This window comes from Phialemonium atrogriseum (genome assembly GCF_030411735.1).
Source record: "Phialemonium atrogriseum strain 8032-3 unplaced genomic scaffold QBC33scaffold_58, whole genome shotgun sequence".
Taxonomy (NCBI): Eukaryota; Fungi; Ascomycota; class Sordariomycetes; order Cephalothecales; family Cephalothecaceae; genus Phialemonium; species Phialemonium atrogriseum.
The window spans coordinates 6,788-32,896 of record NW_026848195.1 but is presented as its reverse complement, the minus strand read 5'-3'; the positions used below and the strand labels follow the sequence as shown (position 1 = coordinate 32,896).

Sequence of the window (26,109 nt, the reverse complement as noted above, 5' to 3'; positions counted from 1 at the left end):
GTCTTTACCGCACCGGACCATGGACTCCACCGGTGCGATCAGTGACTCGGCAATGTACCCGACGGGTTTAACACCCTGCCGGTTCCCGCGGTTTAGCCGCCCGGCCATTGACACCGCAGCCGCCCGCCGACCAATCGCCTCTGCCCGTGTGGCTGTGGAGCACGCGGACAAGCTGCTAGCGCTGTCGACGACAGACCCCGACGGGCTCGGCGCCGTGCTCCGGACTGCCTGGGCGCTACTGTTGCGCTGCTACACCGGCCAGGACGACGTTAGCTTTGGCTTCCAGCGCGGCGGGGACGACACCGGTGAGCCCATTGTTGCACGTTTTGTGCTGGACGACTCCGCGTCTGTTGCCGAGACGGTGGGCCGCGCCAAGACGGAGCTTGCCGGCAATCCGTCCCCGCCTCCTGCCGGACTCGTCCGCTCCGGGGATCACGCCCTCTTCGACACGGCAGTCGCGCTGTGGGGCTTTACTGGGACATTGGCACCGTGTCAAGTTCTAGCACCGGTATCTCACTCCCCCTTTATCCCGCCACCACCCCCTCCTCTGAGCCAGCCTCCCCCCCCCCACCCCCAATTCCAACCCTAACCCTTCTCATTCCAGCGGCTAACACGAGCAGCAGCACAAGCTCCGCCTCCTGGTGAAGCACGGCGAGGCCAGCCTGGGCCTGTTTCTGGAGTGGAACAGCAGCCTGCTCGGCATGCCCACGGCGCAGGGCAACATTGTGGCCAGCACGCTGGGCAAGATCCTATCGGGCCTCCTCACGAGCCCCCCGGACGCGCAGCTGGGCAAGCTTGACTGTCTGAGCCAGGCGAGCGTGGACCAGGTCTGCGCGTGGAACGGCAGTTGCTCGATCCAGCCGGTCGAGCGCTGCGTCCACGACGTGGTTGCCGACCGCGTCCTCGAGCGTCCCGACGACGAGGCCGTCTGCGCCTGGGACGGCGAGCTGACGTACCGCGAGCTGAATGCCGTGGCCGGCCGTCTGGCCGCTCGGCTGGTGCGGCTCGGGGTTGGCCCCGAGGTTTTGGTCCCGCTCTGCTTTGATAAATCTGTACGTGGTTTCTTGTTTTTTTTCCCCCGTCTTTTCCATGGTTGTTTCTGTGTGTTGCGTTGATGGCAGGCAGGAGATGGACGTGCCGATCCTTAGCTAACTCGATGATTAGAAATGGACCGTAGTAGCAATGCTCGCGGTGCTGAGAGCGGGCGCGGCATTTGTGCCTTTGGACCCATCTCATCCTGTCGGGAGGCTTCGGAGTCTCTGCGACTCGGTCGAGGCGAGGCTCATGCTGTGCTCCCGTCATCTCGTGCAGATGCTTTCTGTGGTCTTGGACACAGTGGTGCCTGTAGATGACGCCACCGTGACCGAGTCCGCCCAGGCAGAGCCCGAGGGGAGTGCCATGAGTATGACCAAAGCGTCTCCCAGCAACGCAGCGTATGTCATATTCACATCCGGATCCACCGGTAAGCCCAAGGTAAGCAGGCACACACTTGACACTTGGCAGCTCCGCGGTTGTACGAGAGCTAAGCGTGTGGTTTTTTTTATATTTAATTTTTAACATTCTATTCAAAAAACAGGGCACCGTTATCGAACACCGGGCCTTCTGCTCCAGCGCCCGGGCACACGCCCCGGCCCTGCGCATCGACAGCACCTGCCGGGTACTGCAGTTTGCAGCGCACACCTTTGACGCCAGCCTCGTCGAGATGCTCACGCCGCTCATGGTCGGGGCCTGCGTCTGCATCCCCAGCGAGCACGAGCGGCTCAACGACCTCGCGGGGGCCATCGGCCGCATGGGCGTTGACCATGCCGTGCTGACGCCGTCGTTCGTCGGCTTCCTCGCACCGGCCGCCGTACCGGGGCTGCGCAGGCTCGTGCTGGCTGGCGAGGCCATGGCGCCCTCGCACGTCGCCACGTGGTCACACATCGAACTCGTCAACGGCTACGGGCCGGCCGAGACCGCCGTCGCGGCCGTGGTCAACTCGCGCGTCGGGCCCAACACCGAGGCAAACGACATTGGAGTGCCGTGCGGTGTGCGCTGCTGGCTTGTTGATCCTGCCGATCACCATCGCCTGGTGCCTGTTGGCTGCGTGGGCGAGATGCTTCTCGAGGGGCCGAGTCTGGCGAGGGGCTATCTGAACGAACCCGGCAAGACGGAGGAGAGTTTTATCTTCGATCCTGCATGGGCGCAGCATGCTTTGTCATCAAGTGCCGGGGACAGAGAGAGCGTAGATGAACGTCCCCGGCGTCGTCGCTTCTACAAGACAGGGGACCTGGCTCGGTACAACTCGGCCTCGGGCTCGCTGAGCTACGTCGGGCGCAAGGACACGCAGATCAAGTTCCACGGCCAACGCATCGAGCTCGGCGAGATAGAGCACCATCTGGCCGTTGACGAGAGCGTCCAGCACGCCATGGTCCTCCTCCCGAAGCTGGGCCCCTTGGGGGGACGACTGATTGCCGTGCTTTCGCTCCCGGAGTCCTCTGGAGTGCCACTGCAGCCTGCTTCTAGTGGCAAGAAAGTCGGAAACGCGGTGCTGACGCTGACTGAAAACCCGTCCGTGACCGAGCCCGTCTTGCAGCTCGTTCGCGCGCGGTTGTGCGCACAACTTCCTGAGTACATGGTGCCGTCAACATGGCTGTGCGTCGACGCCATCCCCATGCTGTCTTCCCGGAAGATGGATCGCAAGACCGTTGCCACGTGGGTCGAAAGCGTCATCAGCATCGAGCAGTGCCAGAAGATCATCATGGGGAATCATCCCGCTCAGACTACGAAGACGACGACGACGACGACGACGACGACGACGACGGAAGAAGAGGGCGACGACAGTAACATACTCCTGACCGAGGTTGAGGCCAAACTCGGCGACATCTGGAGCCTGGTGCTGAACCTTCCCGCTGGTCAGATCAGTCTAGGCGACCGCAGCTTCCTCAGTCTGGGCGGCGATTCCATCTCGGCCATGGCCTGCGCGAGCTACGCCAAGAAGGCACAGCTGGGCCTGGCGGTGCAGGACGTCCTCCGCGCAAAGTCCCTGCGGCAGCTGGCCGCGGGGGTCAAGCCCATTGCGCAACGAAACAAACAGCATGAAGAAGAAGAAGAAGAAGAAGAAGAAGCAGGAGAAGCTCTTGACACATGCTTCGACCTCTCCCCGATCCAGCAGCTGCACTTCCAAGTCCGGGGTGTGGCCCAGGGCGACGAGCACTTCAACCAGAGCTTCTATCTCCGTGTCACCCGCCACGTAGACGAAACAGCTGTCCGGGACGCGATCGACGTCGTGGTGAGGCGCCACGCCACGCTCAGGGCGCGCTTCAAACCGAGCGGCGAGGGCGGAGATTGGCAGCAGTTCACCACGGCCGATGTGGGCGCATCCTACCGCTTCCGCGCGCATGCGCTATGCTCGGCCCGTGAGGTTGACGCGGGCATGTCCAGCGCCCAGGGTTGCCTAGACGTGCGTCGAGGTCCTGTCTTTGCGGCAGAGCTGTTTGCCGCCACGGAGGGGGACGGCGGCCAGCAGATGCTGTTCATGACGGCGCATCACCTCGTCATCGACCTCGTCTCTTGGCGGGTGATCCTCGAGGAGATGGAGGAACTACTGGAGAATCCTTCGGCCGCCAAGGAATCACTCTCCGTCCCTCAGTCGCTGACATTTCGGAAGTGGACGGCCCTGCAGAAAGACGCCTGTGCGGGCACGCAGCTCAGCCAGGTCCTCCCAGCAGCGGCCCAAGTGCCTGCCGAACAGTTCGCCTACTGGGGGATGCACGACCGGCCAAATCTGTACGGTGACGTGGTGTGCCAGGGATTCGAGCTCGACGCGGCCACCACGGCCACAGTTTCGACCCAGTGCCACGCCCCTTTCCGCACCGAGACCGTCGACCTGCTCCTGGCGGCGCTCATCTGGTCCTTCCACACCACCTTCCCGGACCGGCCCACGCCGGCCATCTTCAACGAAGGCCACGGCCGCGAGCCGCCGACCGGCGGCGCCGAGGTCGACATATCCCGCACCGTCGGCTGGTTCACGACCCTCTTCCCCGTCGCCCTGTCCTCCCCGGCCACCTTCGCCGACGCCCTGATCCAGACCAAGGACCTCCGCCGGCGCGTCCCGGGCAACGGGCGACCGTACTTTGCCGCGCGGTTCCACACCAGCGAGGGGCGCGAGACCTGGGGCGCCCACCACAGAGCCATGGAGGTGTCGTTCAACTTCCTCGGCCGCTACCAGCAGCTCGAGCGGGCCGGCGCCCTCTTCCAGCCGGCGGCGGGCGCCCTCATGGCCGGCGAGTCCCACGCGGGCAGCAGCGCGACGGCCGACTTTGGGCGCGCCGCGCCGCGCTTCGCCCTGTTTGAGGTCTCGGCCGTGGTGGTGCGCGGGGCCCTGCGGTTCGGCTTCGCGTGGAATCGCGGGATGCGCCACGAGGCGCGCATCCGCGACTGGGTTGCCGCGTGCCGCCGACTCCTGATCGAGGCTGCTGCCGTGTTGCCCGGGCTGGCAAGCAGGATCACGGCGAGCGATCTCGCGCTGGTGCCGGAGCTCACCCCGGCGGATCTCGACGCGTTCGAGCGGACTAAGCTGCCCGTCTTGGCGGGCGGGTGTCGTGGCTGGGACGCGATCCAGGACATCTACCCCGCCTCACCCATCCAGCAAGGGCTGTTGATGAGCCGGTCCAAGGACGGGAGCTTCTACGCCGTGCGCCGGGCGTTCCGGGTCAGGCTCGGCGGCGAGGACGACGGGGCAGTGGGTGATGGCGCTGCTGCACGACTGGTGCAAGCGTGGAAAGGTGTCGTGCGGCACCATGCGCTGCTCCGGACCGTCTTCGTTGACGCCATCAGCCAGGCACGGGCGGGCAGCTATGACCAAGTGGTGCTGAGAGACGTCGATCCCTTGGTCGTGGTGCACGAGTGCCTGCGCGGAGAAGAAGACGAGATGCGCGGAATGGTGGATAATTTGGTGCCGATGAAATACCAGGACGGCACGCCGCAGCATCGCCTCTCCGTCTTCTACGACAAGAAGGCCAGTAACAACGGCGTCTTCTGCGTGCTGGAGATGAGCCACGCCGTCATAGACGGGGCGTCGATGGACATTCTCTTGCGCGACCTCGGACGGAGCTACGAGGGGTCCCTCGACCGCCTACCGAGACCGCTGTTCAGCCCCTTCGTGGCGAGCCTGCAGCAGCGCAGCGCCGACGCGGACGTGGCCTTCTGGACGGCCCACCTCGCGGGGCTCGAGCCGTGCCACTTCCCCGTCCTGAACGACGGCATCAGCGTGTCCGAGGCCAGAAGGGAACTGCGCTCCCTGAGGGTGTCGTTTCCCGGGCTGGCGGCGCTGCGGGCTTTCTGCGACGGCACCGGGGTCACCTTACCCAACGCGTTCCACGCCGCGTGGGCTCTGACGCTGGCGTGCTACACCGGCACCGACGACGTGTGTTTCGGCTACCTCGTCTCGGGGCGCGATGCCACGCTCGTCGAGGGGTCCGAGGACGCCGTCGGTCCCTTCATCAACATGGCCACCCAGAGGGTGCGGCTCGGCGGTGCGGATGATGACCGCCAGTTGTCCCTGCTGCGTGTCCTCGAGGCTGTGCAGCAGGACCAGCTCGACTGCATGCCCTACGCCCAGGCCTCGTTGGCTGAGGTGCAGCACGCGCTCAGCGTGCCGGGCGGCATGGCGCTCTTCAACACGTGCGTATCATTCCGCCGCCGCCGCCGCCGCCGTCCTTCACAGCGATTGCAGCAGGAGACGGATACTGAGGGGCCGCTCGTGTTTGAGGACTTGGGAGCCATCCATGACCCGACCGAATATCCCATCTCGCTGAACGTCGAGATAGACGACGAGGGAGAAGCTGCCATTGACATGGACTACTGGACGGACGCTGTCGCCAGCCCACAGGCTGAACATGTCGCGGCAACCTTTGTGCAGGCCCTGTCCAACATGATGGAGCATGCCGAAACGCCCATCTCGCAGCTGGACCACGTTCACGAGACGAGCAAGGAGCTCATCTGGGCCTGGAACGCCAACATTCCCGCCCCCACCGCGGAGTGCGTGCACCGCATGGTCGAGAAGCAGGTGGCCCTCCACCCACAGGCGCAGGCAATCCGCGGGTGGGACGGCGACTTCTCGTACGAGGAGATGAACACCGCGGCGGACCGTCTAGCCCGGCACCTGCTCGACTTCGGCGTCGGGCCCGAGATGCTCGTCCCCGTGTGTTTCGACAAGTCCGCCTGGACCGTGATGGCCATGCTCGCCGTCCTCAAGGCCGGTGGCGGCGTGGTCCCCCTCAACGCCACGGATCCAGCCCACGCTCTTCAGGGTAAGGTGGTCGACACAGGCACGCACCTTGTGGTTGCATCCGAGACGCGGGCGTCCCTGTTCGAGGCCATGGTGCCGTATGTGGTGGCCGCCGGTCCCGGATTGCTGTCCCGACTAGCCGCCACCACCACCACCACCACCACCACCACCACCACCACCTCCACAACAACCACCACCTCAGCAGCAGCAGCAGCAGCAGCAGCTGACAGACAGGAAATCCGGTCGGGCGTGTCCCCAGAGGACCCAGCCTTTGTCATGTTTACCTCGGGCAGCACCGGCAGGCCCAAGGGCGTCGTGCTCTGCCACCAGGCCATGGTGTCGAGCGCGCTCTCGCACGGCTCGGCGCTGGGCCTCGGCCCGCACACGCGTTTCCTGCAGTTCGCGGCCCACACTTTCGACAACAGCCTCGAGGAGATGTTCACGACGCTCATCCACGGCGGCTGCGTGTGCGTGCCCTCCGAGGCGGACCGGGTCGGCGACCTGGCCGGGGCCATCGACGCGCTCGACGCCAACTTCATGGACCTGACACCGACGGTGGCGGCGCTGCTGCGGCCCGAGCACGTGCCCAAGATCCGCGGCATGGCCGTCGGCGGGGAGCCGCTGACGCGCGAGGTGCTGGACGCGTGGGGAGGCGCTGTCCCCGTGCACAACCAGTACGGCCCGAGCGAGTGCTCCATCAACGCGGCGCACCGCCTGCACACGGACGCGCGGGGCGACGTGGCCAACATAGGAACTGGCGTTGGGAGCGTGTTGTGGGTGGCGGACCCGCGGGACCACGACCGGCTCGTGCCCGTCGGGTGCGTGGGCGAGCTGATGATCGAGGGTCCCATACTGGGGCGGGGCTACCTGGACAGGCCCGCCGAGACGGCTAGGGCCTTCGTCGAGATGCCCAAGTGGGCGCTGCAGGACCCGCGCCATGCCGAGAGGGGGAGCAGGAGGATGTACAAGACGGGAGACCTGGTGCGGTACAACTCGGACGGCTCGCTGATCTATCTGGGCCGTAAGGACACCCAGGTCAAGCTGCACGGTCAGCGCATCGAGCTGGGCGAGATTGAGCACCACGTCAAGGCCCATCTGCCGCCCGCTGCTCAGTCTTCGGTTGAGCTGGTATCCCTTGGACAGTCACAGAAGGCACTGGCCGTGTTTATCTGTCTCCCTTCTTCTTCTTCTTCCTCTTGTTCTCCTTCCTCTGCCGAAGAGGAGTCGGAGTCGGAGTCAGAGTCGAAGGAGGAAATCCGAGTCCTGCCCATGGACCCGGGCTTTAGCACTCTCGCGCAGAGCATCGTGGGAGCCATGGCCACCCAGGTGGCCGCGTACATGGTGCCCGGCCTGTTCCTGCCCGTGTCTAGGATGCCCCTCACCTCGTCGGGCAAGCTGGACCGCCGACGACTGCGCACCATGGCCCAGGCGCTGGCGCTGGCCCCCGGCAACGACGGCGTGGTGGCGTACCGCCTGGGAGGAGCCGCGACCCGCAACGGCCGCGCGCCCGAGACGTGTATGGAGAAGACCCTTCAGGAGCTGTGGGCGTCTGTGCTCAATGTGGCCGCCGATTCCATCAGTGCCGACGACAGCTTCTTCCGCCACGGCGGCGACTCGGTCGGGGCAATGCGCCTCGTTGCAGCAGCCCGGAAGAGGGGCATCGCGCTTAGCGTGGCCAGCATCTTCCAGATGCTCAAGCTCTCTGACATGTCGAAAACGGCTAGTGGCACCGGTGTTGTTGATAATGGCGAGGCAGGGGGCGGTACTAGTGCTAGTGCTAGTGCTAGTGCTAGTGCTAGTGCTAGTGCTAGTGCTAGTGCTAGTAGTGCTGTTGCTGTTGTTGTCGAAGAACAGGACGAACCGCTGCCTGGACCGGCCGAGCCATTCTCCTTGCTCAGGGAAAAAGGCGCAATGAGCCTGGAGGGCCTGCAGGAGCATGTCGCCTCGATCTGCGGCGTCGACGTTGGTTCCGTGGAGGACATGTACCCCTGCACCCCGTTGCAGGCAGGACTAGTTGCCGCGTCACAGAGGCATTCCGGCGCCTACGTGGCGGTGAATTCGTACGAGCTGCCTGCTGGCACAGACGTGTCGCGATTCAAGAGGGCGTGGCAAGACGTCGTGGACTCGGAACCCATCCTGCGAACACGCGTCGTGTTTGTCGAGGGCATTGGCTTCTTGCAAGTCGTCGTCCGCGGCGAGATCACCTGGACGACAGCAGCAAGCGTGGACGCCCTTCCCGAGACGCACCGCCAGCTGCCGCCGCACGATGGCGGCATCTTGTCTCGCTACACCATCATTGGCGACGACGAGCACAGCAGCCGGCCGACATTCGCGTGGACGGCGCACCACGCGCTCTACGACGGATGGAGCTTGCCGACACTACTGGGCCGGGTCGAGGCCCGGTACCGGCACCCGGAGGCGCCCATGGTCCCAACGCCACACTACTCGCGCTTCGTCGAGTACCTGTCCGGCGTTGACGTGTCCGCCTCGGACGCATTCTGGACGGCAAAGCTGTCCCCCGGCGCCACCACGGCGCCGCAGCAGTTTCCGCAACTCCCGCACCCGGGCTACCGCGTCCAGGCAACAAGCCAGACGCGCCGACCGGTACGCTTTACGAGGCCCAAGGGCGCAGAGCTGACGACATCCTCGTTCCTGCGGGCGGCGTGGGCGCTTGTCGTGTCCATCTACTCGTCTTCGGACGACGTCGTCTTCGGCGAGGTGCTCAACGGGCGCGACGTGCCCGTCGCCGGCGTCGAGGACATGGTGGGGCCGACGCTGGCATCGGTGCCCCGACGCATCCGCATCGATCGCGCCCTGAGCGTCGGACAGGTGCTGGCTGACGTGCAGGCGCAGCTCAACGACGCCATCCCGCACCAGTTCGCGGGCCTGCAGCGCATCAAGACGCTCAGCCCTACCGCCGCTGCGGCGTGCGAGTTCCAAAACCTGCTGGTCATCGATGTGGCCGATGAGGTGGCCGGGGATAGCCTGTGGAGCAACATGACCAGCGGCGGCACGACGCAGGGGGCCGACTTCTTCAGCTATCCGCTCAACGTTACGTGCACCATTGGGCGCAACAGCAACGATGACAAGATCGAGATGCGCGCCTATTTCGACGCCGAGGTGGTGCCGCGGTGGCAGGTCATCCGCATGTTTGGCCAGTTTGAGACGCTGCTGCTGCGCCTCTCGGCTGTCGAGAGCCAGCGAGACAGGATCGGCGACATCGACCTGCTCAGCCCAGACGACAAGGCGGTGTTGCGGGAATGGAACAGGACTCCTGGCCCGCTCGTGGAGCGCCACGTCCATGACATGATCAGCGAGCAGATGGCCCGCCAGGGCAGCGCCGCGACGGCGGTTGTTGGCTGGGACGCGACCTTGTCCAACGGCGAGCTGGATGCGCTCTCGACAGCCATGGCACGGGAGCTCTCGACCAAGGGCGTTGGTCCCAACGGCGTCAGGTTCGTTCCGTTTTGTTTCGACAAGTCGGCCGTTGCCGTGGTGGCCATACTGGCCGTGCTCAAGGCCGGTGCTGCGTTTGTCCCCTTGGATCCTGCGCATCCCGTCGGTCGACTGAGAGAGATTATTGGGGATTGCTCAGCCCGCGTGATCTTGTGCTCGCCTGAATATAAGGGCCTTTGCTCCCATGTTGTGGACACGGTGGTGCCTGTCGACATGGCCATGCTGAAGAAGATGGAGGGTGCGACACGGGCGACTCCGACCCTTGAAGCTGATGGTGCGTCAGCTTTTTGTTTACTTGCCCCTGACAACTCAGGCCCCTTAAAATTAACCTACAAACTGTTGGATAATTACTGACAAAAATACCAAAACGGAAAGTCGCCTGCCCGCCGAGCGACGCAGCGTATGTCATCTTCACGTCTGGGACGACGGGAAAGCCGAAAGGGGCGATTAGTATGATAAATAAATCTCACTCCTCCTTTTACTTTTTTTTTTTTCCCACTATTTCCTACCCTTTTTTTCTTCTCCCTCTTTAACTGACCCTTTTCATAACTAGTCTCGCATACAGCCTTCTGCTCTGGCGCTGCCGCACACGGCCCAGCCATGCTCATGACGCCGCCTTTTCGCTTTCTGCAATTCGCATCCTACACCTTTGACGCCTGCCTGGTCGAGATCCTGACGACGCTCATGATGGGTGGCACTGTGTGCGTGCCACGCGAGGCGGATCGCACCAATGGCAACATCGCCGCCGCCATGGAGCAGATGGGCGTCACCATGGCCCTGCTCACGCCCTCGTTCGCCCGGGTGCTCGAGCCGGCCGACGTGCCGCACCTCAAGACCCTGATCCTCGGCGGCGAGGCCATGGCCCAGAGCCACGTCGCCGCCTGGGCCGACAGGGTGAACCTCGTCAACGCCTACGGCCCCAGCGAGTGCGCCGTCGTGGCGGCCGTGAACCCGCACATGCGCCGCTCGTCCAACCCGGCGAACCTGGGACGAGGCCTCGGCCGCTGCTGGATCGTGGATCCCCGGAACCACGACCGTCTCGCGCCTGTCGGCTCCGTCGGCGAGCTGCTGGTCGAGGGCCCAACGCTGTCGACGGGCTATCTGCAGAGCGAGGCAAGGACCCGCGAGGCCTTTGTCGAGAATCCCCGGTGGGCGCGGGACAGGACCCTGCGCTATCCGGACATGGCGCTGACCCAGACGCCGCGCCGCATGTACAAGACGGGCGACTTGGTGCGCGTCTGCGACGACGCCTCGGGCGGAATGGTCTACATGGGCCGGAAGGACGCCTCGCAAGCCAAACTCAACGGCCAGCGACTGGAGCTCGACGAGGTCGCTCACCACCTTGGTGCCGACGATGCGGTCCGGCATGCCATTGTCATGTTCCCTAGGAGCGGGCCTTGTGCCAAGCGCCTGGTCGCGGTGCTCGTGCTCCTCTCGCTTCGGGAAGTCGCCACCGGGGAACAGACCGACAATGCTGCTAGCAAGTTTGAGTTGGTGACTTCCAGTGAGGAGGCGTCTTCCCTCGTGGACAAGGTCCAGGAGCGGCTGAGAGAGAAGCTGCCAGGGTACATGGTTCCGTCAACCTGGCTCGTGCTCCGAGGTATCCCGTTGCTGCCGTCAGGGAAGCTTGACCGTGCCAGCGTAGCCGGATTTGTCGAGGGCATGAGCGACGAGACGTTTGACAAGATCACCGCGGGCCATGACTTGCGTCAAGAAGACCATGACGGAAATGCAGCCGCCTCTCCGCGAAACCTCTCCATCGACGAGAGGCTCGTATCCATCTGGAGCCAGGTTCTCAACGTGGCTCCTCGGAAGATCGGCCGAAACGTCTCATTCTTGCACCTCGGAGGCGACAGCATTACCGCCATTCAGGTCATGGCGCGGTGTCGGGCTCAGGGCATCAGCGTCGCCGTGCAGGACATCATCGGCAGCAAATCGGTTCATGAACTCGCCCTCAAGGCCGGCGTCCCCAAAGAGCAGCAGCAGCAACAGGTGGCTGCCGCTACCGACGAGGATCATCACGAATTCGACCCGGCACCCATACAGCAGCTATACTTCCAACTCATGGCGGACGGCGCACCTTCCGCCGCCGCCGCCGCTGCCGGGGGGCGCCACTGTATGCAGTTCAACCAGAGCGTGCTGCTGCGACTGGCTAGGGATGCCAGCCCCCACGAACTCCGGTCCGGCCTACACGCGCTGGTCAAGACGCACTCGATGCTGCGGGCCCGGTTTAGGCGCGACGGCACGGGCAGCTGGCGGCAGCGGATCACGTCGGACGTCAGCGGGTCGTACCGCTTCAAGACGCACGCCATCAGCAGCGCGGACCGCATGGAGAAGCGCATCCAGAACTCGCAGAGGGCGCTCAACATCCAGAGAGGTCCATTACTGGCAGCGGACTGGTTCAGCATTGGCAAGCAGAAGAAGGAGGAGGAGGAGGAGGAGGAGGAGGTCTGCGTCTTCATCACCGTCCACCACCTGGTGGTCGACGTCGTGTCGTGGGGCATCCTGCTCCAGGACCTGGAGGACTTCCTCGCCACGGGAAGCATCAGTCCGCCCGCCTCGCTGCCCTTCCAGGCGTGGACCCGGAGGCAGTCGGAGCAGGCGCAGGCGCAGAAGAACGGGCCCGGCCTGCTCCCGCACCACGAGACTGCCGACGCCGATCTGGAGTACTGGGGCATGGCCGGCACGCCCAACCTCCATGGCGACGTTGTTGTCGTCGCCGAGGACGTCGAGCTCGACAGCGACACGACGGCCCTGCTGCTCGGGCCCGAGTGCCACGGGCCGCTGCAGACCGAGCCGCTTGATGTCCTGCTGGCGGCCTTGCTGCTGTCGTACCGCAACGCGTCGCCGGGTCGTCGGGGCGCGCCCACAGTATATAATGAGGGCCACGGGCGCGAGGTCTGGGACGAGGCGCTGGATCTTTCGAGGACGGTGGGCTGGTTTACCACGCTGTATCCAGTCCACCTGCCGGATGAATCGTTCTCTGGTGGGTTCTCCAATCCTTTTTTTTTTTTTTTTCCCTTTCTTCTTCCTTTTTTCTTCCTTTTTTCTTGTCTTTTTTCTTGTCTTTTTTTCTCTTCCTTTTTTCTTGTCTTTTCCCCCCCTCCCCATCAGCAAGGAAAGCTGCCTTTACTAACCATAGCTGTATTATAGACAATGATATCATTAGCGCCATCCGGTGGATCAAGGACTATCGGGAACGCCTGGCTGGCAAGGGGCGGCCCTACTTTGCCTATCGGCTTCTGACTTCTAAGGGCCGCGAGGAGTACGGCCACCGCTGGCCGGTCGAGGTCGCATTCAACTATCTCGGGCAGATGCAGCAGCTCAGCAGGACCGACACCTTCCTCCGGTCCTTTGACGGCGCCGGACAGTCCGTGAATTCGGCATCCGACATCGGCAAGGACGTCCCCCGCTTCAGTCTCATCGAGGTCTCGGCCCTCGTGACGGGCGGCAAGATGAAGCTATCCTTCGCGTACAACAAGCACATGGAGCACCAGGACTCTCTTGCGAAGTGGGCCAAGGAGTGCGGGTCTCTCCTCCGGGAGGCCCCCCGACGATTGATGCGGCACACGCCTGAGAAGACCCTGGGCGAGTTCCCGCTTCTGCCGCTTGCCTACTACGGCTTGGAGAACTTGGGCCACAGACTCCGAGACGTCGGTGTGGACCTGCAGGACGTCGAAGACATCTACCCTTGCTCCCCGATGCAGCGCGGCCTGCTGCTGAGCCGGATGCGGGATCCCGACAAGTACGCATACAGGGCCATCTTCCAGGTCGAGTGCTCACGGGGGGGAGAGGAGATTGATCCGAAGCGCCTGTGCGACGCCTGGCAGGCTGTTGTGCGGCGCCATGCGACGCTGAGGACCGTCTTTGTCGACACGGTGGGCGACGAGGGCTTGATGGACCAGGTCGTTCTTCGCAGTGCGCCAGGGCGGACTCTGATGCTGCACTGCGGCGACGATGACGGTGATGGGGAAGGGGAAGGGGAAGAGGGGCCGCTTGGCGCGCTGCAGAAGCTCCAGGCCATCGACTACAACGAGAAGAAGCCGCCACATCGCCTCGCGGTCTGCGCAACAAGCACGAATATCGGGCGTGTCTTTTGCCAGCTGGAGATCAGCCACGCCATCTGCGACGGGTCGTCGCTGCCGATCCTCCTTGGCGACCTGGCTGATGCTTACGGTGGCGATAGCAGCAGTGCCACCGTGGCCGCCGGCAACGTCGTGCCGCTGTACCGCGATTACATGACCTACATCCAGTCGCAGCCCCGCAGCGATAGCGTCGGCTACTGGAAAGACTACCTGGGCGGCGCGGAGCCGTGTCTGTTTCCCCCTCTCACTGACGGAGAGGTGGACGCGGAGCCGTCGTCACTCGGCTCACACGCCGTCAGCCTCGGCTTGGGCATGGTCGAAATCAACGACTACTGTGCCGACGCAGATATCACCCCGTCCACACTGCTTCAGTTTGTGTGGGCACTGGTGGTCCGGTCGTACACGGGCTCGGACGAGGTCCTGTTTGGCTACCTGGCTTCGGGGCGGGACGTGCCCGTTGCGCACATGGAGCACGCGGTGGGCGCCTTTATCAACATGCTGGTCTGCCGCCTCCGCATCGCCGACGACACCGAGGTCGGCGAGGCTCTCGACACGATGCGGGTGGACCTCGCCGACGCCATGGCCCACCAGAGCTGCTCGCTTGCCGAGATGCAGCACGAACTCGGGCTCCCCGGCGCGGCGCTGTTCAACACGGCGTTTACGTACCAGAAACGCACGGATCCCCACCGGGGTCGCGGGCAGCGGTCGCCGCGGTCGGCGCTGCAGTACCGCGTGGTGAGCGCCGAGGATCCCAGCGAGTACGCCGTCGCGGTCAACGTCGAGGCGGCGGACGAGACTGTCGAGGTCCACTTCAGCTACTGGAGAAACGTCGTCTCGGACGCGCAGATCAGGAACGTCGCGGCCACGTTTGAGCAGGTCCTGAGCGACCTCGTGGCCGACGGGCGCGACGATCGCACGGTGGGAGAGGTGGACCTCGTCGGCGGCGCGGGAATCCGGCAGATCTGCGCGTGGAACGACTACAAGCTTCCCCGCGTCGAGCAGTGCGTGCACCACGTCATCTCGCAGCACGCCCTGCAGCGCCCGCTGTCGACGCCCGCCGTGTGCGGGTGGGATGCCTCCTTTACCTACCGCGAGCTGGACGGCGCTGCAGCCACTCTGGCGCGCTACCTAGTCACCGTAGGAGCCGTCGGGCCCGAGGTGTTTGTCCCGCTCTGCTTTGAGAAGTCGGCGTGGACTGTCGTTGCGCAGGTCGCGGTGCTGAAGGCCGGCGGGGCCTTCGTCAATCTCGATCCTGGCCATCCCGACAGCCGCCTTGCGCAGCACATCCGAGACGTGGGTGCCAAGGTCGTGCTCTGCTCGGCAAAGCACAAGGCCAAGATGGACAAGATCACGAGCATGGCTTTCGTGGTTGCCGCCGAGTCCATCGAGGCCCTCAGCAACGCCTTGGCCCCAGAGACAGAGGCAAAGGCAGAGGCAGAGGCAGAGGCAGACGCAGCAGTATTCGCCTCCTCCGCAGCCAAGCCGTCCAACGCGGCCTACATCATCTTCACATCCGGGACGACGGGCAAGCCCAAGGGCACCGTCATCGAGCACGCCTCCTTCTGCACAGGGGCCATGGCCCACGCCAAGGCCATGTTCATGCGACCCGACTCGCGTGTCCTGCAGTTCGCCTCGTACACCTTCGATGCGAGCATCATGGAGACGCTCTCGTGTCTGTTGGTTGGCGGGTGTGTCTGCGTGCCCTCGGACGAGGACAGGATCAACGACGTCGCCGCCGCGATCCGCAACATGGGCGTCACCTGGACGCTGCTCACGCCGTCGGTGGCGAGCACGCTAAAGCCCGAGAGCGTCCCCTGCCTGAGGACCCTCGTCACGGGCGGGGAGCCCATGGCGGCCGGCCACATTGCGCGGTGGGGCACGCGGTGCGCGCTCATCAACGCCTACGGGCCGACCGAGTGCTCCGTCGTGGCGACCACGAGCACAAAGGTCGACGAGTCTCACCGGGTGTGCAACGGCGACCGCTCCAACATGGGCACCGCCGTTGGGGGCCGCGTCTGGGTCGTCGATGCGCGCAGCCCCGATCGCCTGGTGCCAGTGGGTGCCGTCGGCGAGCTGGTGGTCGAGGGCCGGCTGGTGGCCCGGGGCTATCTCAATGAAGAGGACCAGACCGCCAGGGCCTTCATCCGGTCGCCAGAGTGGACGAGGCATCCCGGCTTTGCCAAGTCCACGTATCTCCGCCAGGACAGCAGCAGCATGTACCGGACGGGCGATCTCGTGCGCTACAACTCGGACGGATCCGTCTCTTACGTGGCGCGCAAGGACATGCAGATCAAGCTGAATGGCAGGCGGATCGAGCTCGGCGAGATCGAGGTCCACTGCCGGGGCGGCCTTCCAGACGACGCACAGGTTGCCGTGGAGGTGGTGGTGCCGCCCAACAACCGCGCCGCAACCAAGTCCCTCTGCGTCTTGTTCAGCCTCCCGCCACCCTCACCCTCGCCCTTGAGCAACGGACCCGCCACCGCCACCGCCACCGCCACTCCCACCCCCACTGCCACGACAAGCTTCTCTCTTCTACCCATGAGCGAGCCGCTGCGCAAGCTTGCACACGCCATGGAAACTTATCTCTCCGGGATGCTACCGGCCTACATGGTCCCGCAGCTCTTCGTGCCCGTCTCGGCAATGCCGTGGACAAGCGCGGGCAAACTCGACCGCAGACAGCTCCGCCGGGCCATTGAGGATGCGAGTCAGGAGGCCGTGGCGCCCTACAGGTTGTCTGCTGCGGCCGCGGCCGCGAAGCGTCGCGCGCCGGCCAGCGAGATGGAGAAGAGGCTGCAGGGCCTGTGGGAGGGGGTGCTCGGGCTCCCCGCCGGCTCCGTCGGCGCCGGGGACAGCTTCTTCCGCGTCGGCGGCGACTCGCTCACGGCCATGCGGCTCGTCGGCGCGGCGCGCGCCCGCAGGATTGTGCTGTCGGTGCTGGATATCTTCGAGAAGCCCGTCCTGGCCGATATGGCGCGGGCGTGCGGCGGGCTGGAGGTCACGGTCCTCCCGGCCGAGGAGCTGAAGCCCTTCGACCTGGTGCCGTGCTCCCCGTCGGAGCTCGACGCCCTTGTGCACGAGGTTTCCGCCCAGTGTCTGCTGTTTCCCGAGCAGATCCGTGACATGTATCCCTGCAGTCCGCTACAGGAGGGCCTCGTCGCCCTCGCAAATAAGCAGACGGGCGCGTACGTGGCGGTCAACACCCTGAAGCTTCCGGAGCATGTCGACTTGGACCGCTTCAAGGCGGCTTGGCAGGAGGTTGTCGACGAGACTGACACTCTTCGCACCCGGATTGTGCATACCGCCGCGTCGGGATTCCTACAGACCGTGGTAGCGCCAGAGCCAATAGACTGGCACGATGAGCCTCTCGTGGAGGAGGCCGTCGCCAAGGGGAAGACACTCGGGTCACAGAATGGAGGCAGGCTGACCAGATACGCCATTGTCCAAGGGCAGCAGCAGCAAGGTCGAAATAATAATAATGATGGGCGCCACTTTGTCTGGGCCATCCACCATGCACTTTACGACGGATGGAGTCTGCCCCTGATTGCGAGACGAGTCCAGGACGTGTACAACACCAAGAAAAACAACAACATCTGGGGACCACAGAAGAATAATAAACCTAGTCCCCGCCCCGCATACGCAAACTTTATTCACTACCTGGGACGCAGGGATGTGGCCGCCTCGGAAAAGTTTTGGACGGATTCGATGAGCGGTGCGTCTTCGGTCACACATTTCCCGCAACCCCCACCGGTTGTTGTCAACCACAAGGAGACCCCGAGGTTTCGAGCCGAGACTCTCAACGTCAAGGTCAGCCGCAACGACATTCTCATCGATATCACTGTCCCTACCCTGATCCGCGCTGCATGGGCCATTGTCCTGGCCGCATACACGGGAATGGACCATGTTGTGTTTGGAGAGACGCTGGCGGGGCGCAACGTTGACGTGGGTGGCGTGATGGAAATGACTGGGCCGACGTTTACCACCGTCCCGACAAGGGTGCGACTGTGCCGCGACATGCGCCTTACTGAGTTCCTGCGGAACATGCATGGCATGGCCAGCCGAGTGGTTCCCCACCAGCACCTAGGGCTGCAGCACATCAAGAGGCTCAACCCAGACTGTTCAGGTGCCTGTAACTTCCAGAATCTGCTCACCATCAACACCTCCTCCTCCTCCTCCTCCTCCTCCTCCTTTTTCCGGCAACAGGAGGAGCAGCAGCAGCAGCAGAACCAGCACCTTCAGGAGGCTGATTGGAACTTCCAAGGGGGCTCCTCGGCGGAGAGCTTCTTCACCCATCCCCTCGTGCTGGAATGCAACGTCACCGACGCCGCCATCGAGGCCACCTTCCACTACGACGAGAAAGTGCTCTCGACGTGGCACACAAAGCGTCTCGCCCATCAGCTCGAAGCCGTACTGAAGCTGCTGGCTGATAGGTCCGCGAGCAAGGAAGCCACCTTGGCCGACATCCATGTCATCAGCCCCGAGGACCAGGCCCTCATTGCAAGATGGAACCGCTCCAACAACGGGCCCGGGGAGGTAGTCGACTCGTGCATCCATCATCTCTTCTTAGAACAGGCGTCTGCGCAGTCTGATTGGGTGGGTATCAGCGCCTGGGATGCCGAGTTGACGTACGGGGAGATCCGCGACCATGCCTTCCGTCTGGCGGTCCGTCTCAGTCAGCTCGGCGTCGGTCGGGGGACTCTGGTGCCCGTCTGTCTCGCCCGCTCGGCCTGGTCGGTCGTCACCCTGCTGGGCATCCTCATGGCCGGCAGCGCCTTTGTACCGCTCGACCCGGCCCACCCCTTGGCCCGGCAGAAGGAGATGCTGGAAACGATCGCGCCATCCCTCGTCATCTGCAGCCCCGAGCACGCGTCCCGCTTTGCAGATGTCGTCGGCACGCGCCTCTCGGTGGACGGCGCCACCATCCGCAATCTTCCTCCTCCACCGGCTTCTTCTTCTCTTTTGACTCGTGACTCTCCCTCCGACACCAACCCCAGCGCCAGCAGCAACACGGCCTACGTTCTTTTCACGTCGGGCAGCACGGGGCGGCCCAAGGGCGTCGTGGTAGCCCACCGCGACTTTTGCAGCAGCTCGCGCGCCTTCGCCCGCGCGACGCACATGGACGCGTCGTCCCGCGTCTTCCACTTCGCCTCGCTGACGTTCGACGCCGCCCTCATGGAGGTGCTAACGCCCCTCACCCTAGGCGCGTGCGTGTGCGTCCCGGCGGGACACGAGCGCCTCCACGACCTGGGCGGCGCCATGACCCGGCTGCGCGCGACGTGGGCCTTCCTCACGCCGTCGGTCGCCAACCTGCTTGACCCGGCGGCCGTCTGCCCCGGGCTCAAGACGCTCGTGTGCGGCGGCGAGGCCATGGTTGCCCAGACGGTGGCGCGCTGGGCCAACCGCGTCGAGCTGATGAACGGCTATGGCCCCACCGAGGCGTGCGTCCTCGCCGTCGTCAACCAGCGCGTGTCGGCGGAGCGCGACCCGGCCGTCATCGGCCGCGCGACCGCCGCGGCGCGCACATGGGTCGTGGAATTACCCAGGGATGGCCACGACGACCACGACCACGACCACGACCGCGGCCACGACTGGCTCGCGCCCGTCGGGGCCGTCGGCGAGCTGGCCATCAGCGGGCCCCTCCTGGCCCGGGGCTACCTGCAAGACCCGGACAAGACGGCGCGCGCGTTCGTCGAGAACCCGGCCTGGGCGAGGGCTTGCCCCGCGGCCGGCGGCGGCGCTGCTGCTCCTCCCCCCTCGCGCATCTACCGCACGGGCGACCTGGTGCGGTACCGGCCCGATGGAGCTCTCGAGTTCGTCGGCCGCAGGGACGGCCAGGTCAAGGTCAACGGCCAGCGGATTGAGCTGGGCGAGATTGAGAGCTGGCTGTCGGCTGACCGCCGCGTTCGCCTCGCGCTCGTGGTGCAGCCCAAGATGGGACCCTGTAAGGGGCAGCTGGTCGGCATCGTCACCTTGAAAAGCAGCAGCAGCAGTAGTAGTAGTCCCGTTGTTTCCGAAGGGGCCGGGGTCGGGGCCGGGGCCGGGGCTGCATTCATCTCGCCCGGCGACGGCGGCGATTGTAACCCTGTGGACGGTCCGCCGGAGCGGCTGGCCCAGGCCCGCACCGAGGTTGCCGAGATTCGGAGTCGCCTGGCAGACTTGCTCCCGCAGCACATGGTTCCGGCCGCGTGGATCATCCTCACGAGCCTGCCGGTCGTCGTGTCGGGCAAGCTGGACAGACAGAGAGTGGCGAGATGGGTTGAGGGCCTCGCCGACGCGACGTACGAGCACATAGCAAGCGGCCTCGGCCTCTCGGGGGACGAAGAGGAAGAGGACGAGATCCAAGTGACCGGGCCCACCAAGACGTTGAGGGAGATTTGGGCCAGGGAGCTGCACCTTCCCGTGGACCGCATCAAGTTCAATCAAGCGTTCCTTAGCCTCGGTAAGATGGCCCCGGTTTTTGGAGCGGGTGTGACCCTTTTCTTTTTTAGTTTTATTTTTATTTTCTTTCTTTCTTTTTTTGGGCGGTTGTTTCAGATCACATTAAGCTGACTTGGACGTACACAGGTGGCGATAGCATCAGGGCAATGGGGGTCGTCTCGCGGGCTCGAAACGCCAAGCTCATTGTGTCCATCCAGGACGTGCTACGGTCCAAATCCGTCGTCCATCTTGCCCAGCTCGCCAAATTGTCTCCCTCGTCTACAGCAACCGACGCGCACGGCGAGGAGGAAACTGAAGAACCGTTTGCGCTGGCCCCAATTCAGAGCATGTATCTGAAATCGGCCGTCAAGCATCATGGTGAGGCCCGTCTCAACCAGAGCTGCGCCCTGGGCGTTCCCCGACGTGTTACCGTCGACGCTATTAAGCGGGCCATGGATTCCATCGTCCAGCGTCACTCCATGCTTCGTGCGCGCTTTTCCAGGAAGCAGGATGGCAACTGGGAACAGCGAATCACAAAGGTAATTTAATTAGGAGCTTACTTTCCATTGCCCCTTTTCTGGGAATGCATTCCGCTAACAAGTGGGCTAATTATGATTAATCAGATGCGGCCTTTACTATACTGCTCTCTTGAGCACACTCTGAGCTCTCGGCATGAGATGACGCCGATCATGGCAGCAGCACAAGCCGGCCTCTGCATTGAACGCGGGCCTGTATTCAGAGTCGACCTGTTTGACCTGGCTGGTCAGGACCAGATCGTTATCTTCATGGTTGCCCACCACCTCTGCGTCGACATGGTTTCCTGGCGCATTATCGTGCAGGACCTGAGCCAGATTCTGGAGACGGGCTCCCTTGCGGTGGAGACCCCTCCGTCATTTCGGTCCTGGTGTGCTCTGCAGTCTAGCCACAACAAAACCGTCGATACGGAGACTCTCCTGCCCTTTGAAGAGGCACCGTCTGATCTGGACTACTGGGGCGCACACGGACCTCTCACATACGGCAGGACTGAGACCGAGACATTTAGTCTCAGCGAAGACATGACAAGACTCGCCCTGGTGGACTGCCATGAGGCTTTCAGCTCGGAGCCAATCGACCTCTTCCTGGCGGCCGTTGCGCACGCGTTCTCCAGGATCTTCACGGACAGAGACGTGCCGACGCTGCACACCGAGAGCCACGGCCGCGAAGCCCCGGCAGGCTCCCACATCGACCTGTCTCGCACAGTCGGTTGGTTCACAACAATATGTCCCCTGGTTATCTCAGTCCGTGCCGATGATGCCGTAGATAGCGTGCGCCGGATCAAGGACATGAGGCGCAGCATCCCAGGAAAGGGCAGACCGTATTTTGCGCACAAGTGCCTGAGCCGCGCGGCCGAGGCAGCGTCACCCGCGATGGAGGTTCTGTTCAACTATCTGGGTGAGGGAGTGCAGCATCTCGAGCACGCCGACTCGCTAATCCGCCCGGTCGAGCTCGACGACGATCAAGGCCTCGATTTTTCCAGAGTCACAGCAGACGCGGGCCCGGAGACCACGAGGCTGGCCCTCTTCGAGATTTCAGCCATCGTCGTCAACAACAGGCTGCAGTTCAGTTTCTTGTACGACGGCAGCCTGAGGCGAGCCGGCGATGTCCAGAGGTGGATCGGCGACTGCAAAAGCACACTCGAGGAGACGGTCCAGGGCCTGATGCGGCGCCCCGCCGAGCCAACACTGAGCGACTATCCGCTCCTGCCGCTGACGTACGACGACCTTCGCACGCTGACCAAGGTCGCCCTCCCGCGTGTCGGTATCGACCACGCCTCCTCCTCCCACGTAGAGGACATTTATCCGTGCACACCGGTCCAGGAGGGCATGCTGATCAGCCAGCTCCGCGACCCGAGCGCCTATATCTTCCACGCCGTCTACAGCGTCAAACACGCGAGCGACCCCCATGTCGGTTTGGATGCGGACAGACTTGGACGGGCGTGGCAAAAAGTTGTGGATCGCCATGCAGCCCTCAGGACCGTCTTCATCGAGAGCGTCCACCGCGGTGGCGTCTTCGACCAAGTTGTGCTGAACAAGGTGGACAGCGGAGTTGTCCTGCTCAGGAGCAGCGACGAGGAAGCGATGGCAAGGCTCGGCCAGGTTACCCTCCGAGGGACAGCCAACCAGGCGAAACAGCCGCAACTCCCTCATCGACTCGCCGTTTGCACGACGCATAGTGGTAGGGTGCTCATGAAGCTCGAGGTCAACCACGCCGCCATGGACGGCGGCTCGCTGTCCATCATCCTCGAGGAGCTGGCATGCGGATACGCGGGCACTCTCGACAGTGCTCCTGGTCCTATGTATCGGGACTACGTCCAATACATCTGCAGCCGGCCGGCCCGGGCGGACACCGAGTACTGGATGCGTTATCTGGACGGTCTAAAACCGTGTTACTTTCCGAAACTAAACACCAACACCAGCATCAGCACCAGCACTAGCACCGCCGCCGCCACCGACACGAGGCGCCTACGATCCGCCGCGCTCCAGTTTGACCGCTACTCCGAGCTCCGGCGGCTCTCTGAGCGAATGCACGTCACCCTCGCCAACATGATGCACGCGGCATGGGCCTTCGTGCTGCGCAAGCACACCGGGTCTGACGACGTCTGCTTCGGGTATCTGACGGCAGATCGCGACGCGCCGGTCGAGAACATCCGCGGCGTTGTGGGGACGCTCATCAACATGCTCTGCTGCCGCGTCCAGATCTCCAGCTCGCAAACGCTTGAGGACGTCTTCCGGACGGCCCAGGACCAGCACCTCCAGAGCATGCCGTTCCAGCGCTGCTCACTGGCACGGGTGCAGCACGAGCTTGGGCTGGCGGGCAAGTCTCTCTACAACACCTCAATCTCGACGCAGAGTCATTCTCTTGGGGGCGGGGAGAGCGGGGGAGGAGGTAATACCATCGCGTTCGAGATGGAAGAGGGCGATGATCCTAGTGAGGTAAGTTGGGCTATTGTTGAGGAAGGGGGGAGGAATGTATCAACAACTTTTTGCTAACCAAAAGGATGACTGGCAGTACGCCATCACGGTCAACATTGAAGCTTCAAAGGCCAGCGAGGGTGTTGTGTTCCGATACTGGTCCGATCATGTCAGCGATGACCAAGCCCAAGAGATGGCCCGCTGCATGGCTCAGGTCTTGGACGGCTTCATCAACCGACCCGCACAGTCCGTTGCGGAACTCGACTTCGAACTCGACAGGAAGCCAACAACTAAATCGCCTAGTGAATGCCGAGCCGAAGCTGCCGGCGCTGCCGAGGCAACAAAGGGCCGAGTGAGTGAGGAACCGCTTGCTGGCCCAGGGACTCCAAGGAGCATAGGTAAATCATCTTCGGTCGCTTCTTCTTCTTCTGAGAATTCCGTCGATACGCTCTTCAAGAAGCCGTCGCCGACCGCACAGGTCAACACGCGGGCCGCCCAGAGCTCCCGCGAAAAGACACTCCTTGCCTTGTGGAGCGCTCTGCTAAACCTGCCCGATGACTCCATCAGCGGGCAGGACAGCTTTTTCCACCTCGGTGGCGACAGCATCGCGGCGATGAAGCTCGTTGGCGACGCCCGGGACCAAGGCCTGGCACTCACCGTTGCAGATGTGTTCCGCCATCCATCCTTCGACGACATGGCAGCGAGAGTTCGCGCCCCGGATATGGATGCCTCGGATGAACTTGCGAACGGGAACAAACCTACTATCACAAAGCTGGCAGCCAAGCACGATCCTTACGAGCGATTCTCGCTCCTCGCAGCAGCAAACGTCGATGCGTTCCTCCAAACCAGCATCGTCCCGCAAGTTTGTGTTTTCAGGGGCGGGCTCTCGGACGTGCTCCCTGCGACAGACTTCCAATCCCTGGCCGTCGCAGGCGCCCTTCTCAAGTCCCGTTGGATGCTGAACTACTTCTACCTCGACGGCGACGGGCCGCTGAACCTCGGCCATCTCAAGCGCACGTGCTTCCGGCTCGTCCAGGCGCTGGACATCCTGCGCACCGTGTTCGTGCCCTCGGGGGGCCGGTTCCTGCAGGTGGTTCTGCGTACGCTTCGGCCCGCATTCCATGTCGTCGAGGTCGACGATGAGTCGCTGGACGACTTCACGACGGGCCTGCTGAAGCGCGACCGCGGCGGAGGAGGAGGAGGAGGAGGAGGAGGAGCGGGAGAGGGAGGGCCCAGCCCCCGGCTCGGCGAGCCATTTGTCGAGTTCACAGTGGTTAGGCATCGGCACAGCAGCCGCCACAGGATTCTCCTACGCATATCACACGCGCAGTACGACGGGGTGTGCTTCCCTAAGATGCTGGACGCACTCCAAGCCGCGTACCGGGGCGAGACGGTCCCCCGTCCGCCCTCGTTCGCTAACTATCTGCGTGCTTCGGCAGTGGCGCTGACGTCGGACCACTATCAGCACTGGAATAGGCTACTCGAGGGGTCGTCCATGACGGAGATCGTGCGTCGCAAGGGGCCAAACTACCGCACGACCGTCGCAGGGGCAACAACCACCACTCTCAAGAGGACGGTCCACCTGCCGCCTGTAGAGTCTGGCCACATCACCACCGCCACCATGGTCAAAGCGGCGTGGGCCTACGTTCTAGCGCAGGTCTCGGCCAGCGCGGACGTCGTCTTCGGGCACACCATCAGCGGGCGCAACGCCGCCGTCGAGGGCGTCGGGAACATGATGGGGCCTTGCCTCAACCTGTTGCCGGTGCGCGTGCAATTCGGCGGGCCGGGCTGGACGGCCAGGCACCTCCTCCACCAGGTCCAGGACCAGCAGCTCGCCAACATGCCGCACGAGGTGCTGGGCTTCCGCGAGATCATCCGCCACTGCACCACCTGGCCCGGCTGGACCTACTTCACGTCGACGGTCCAGCACCAGAACGTGCACCAGAGCACTGTGGTGCGCCTCGGCGACGTCGACTACCAGGTCGGGTGTGCGTCGACGGCGCACGAAGACTTTGCCGACCTGTCCGTCTTCTCGCAGCAGCACCGGCAGGCGTGCGACGGAACCGACGGCGGAACAGACGACATGTACGAGATCATGGTCAGCTTCGCCGAGGGCGGCGCCATCCCGCACGACTTTGCCGAGCGCGCGCTCGACATGCTATGCGACGCGGCGCGCATTTTCGCCGCCGACCCGGACGTGGCGCTGCCCTCCCAGGCCGAACTTTTCCGCAGGCCCCGGCAGGTGCCGTTCGATGAGGTGTCATCAGCCGCTCCTTCCTCCTCCTCCTCCTCCTCCTCCGATAATGCCTTCCAGGCCTCCTCCCATCTCCAGCACCTCGGCCGCGCCCAGCTACTTGACCTCCACACGCTGGTCAGCACGGCCTGGCGACAGGTACTGGCGCTCCCAGGTCAACAAATTAAAATCAAAGCCAAGGAGACAGAGGCCAGCGCTGCCGCTGCTGCCCACAACACGTCGTCGGCTGGCGGCCTCGATCCCGACACGTCCTTCTTCGCCCTCGGCGGCGACATCATCGGCCTCGCCCAAGTGGCCTGGTTGCTGGACCAGGGGGGGTTTCCCGTGCCGCACCTGGAAGACCTGGTCGATCATCCCACCGTGCGTGGGCACATGGCCGTGCTTGCGTCATCCACCTGCGGCGGCGGAGCGGGCGCCAGAGGGATCGCTTCTGCTGCTTCTGCTGCTGCTGCTGTTGTCTCTGCCGCAGCATCACCTTTGGAGATAGAAGAAGATGCTGCTGTTCCGGTGGTGCGGAGGATAAGCAGGGTGGACTCCTCCCTGGCAAAGGCGGTGCGTCTGGCCAAGAGGTTCACAAAGCGAAAACATGAACCTCGCTGTGAGGTTAATGCGCCAGCGGCGGCGTAACTCGAGGTGGTGGCTGATGCATGTGAATCTGTAGCGCGTTGGAGGGGTTAG

The 26,109-nt window shown here is 63.8% G+C and overlaps 1 protein-coding gene across 1 annotated transcript; it reads left to right on the top strand.

Annotated features, from left to right (window-relative positions):
* Window positions 1-19: 19 nt before the first annotated feature.
* Window positions 20-26,058, top strand: QBC33DRAFT_604012 (non-ribosomal peptide synthetase; the record flags this gene model as incomplete). The annotated part of the gene is made up of 10 exons (XM_060432232.1): window positions 20-508; window positions 624-1,052; window positions 1,165-1,473; window positions 1,577-10,001; window positions 10,103-10,177; window positions 10,281-12,713; window positions 12,881-20,248; window positions 20,374-20,765; window positions 20,850-23,198; window positions 23,275-26,058. 10 exons carry the CDS (start codon window positions 20-22, stop codon window positions 26,056-26,058), a joined length of 25,053 nt encoding a protein of 8,350 aa, XP_060277926.1.
* Window positions 26,059-26,109: the final 51 nt, after the last annotated feature.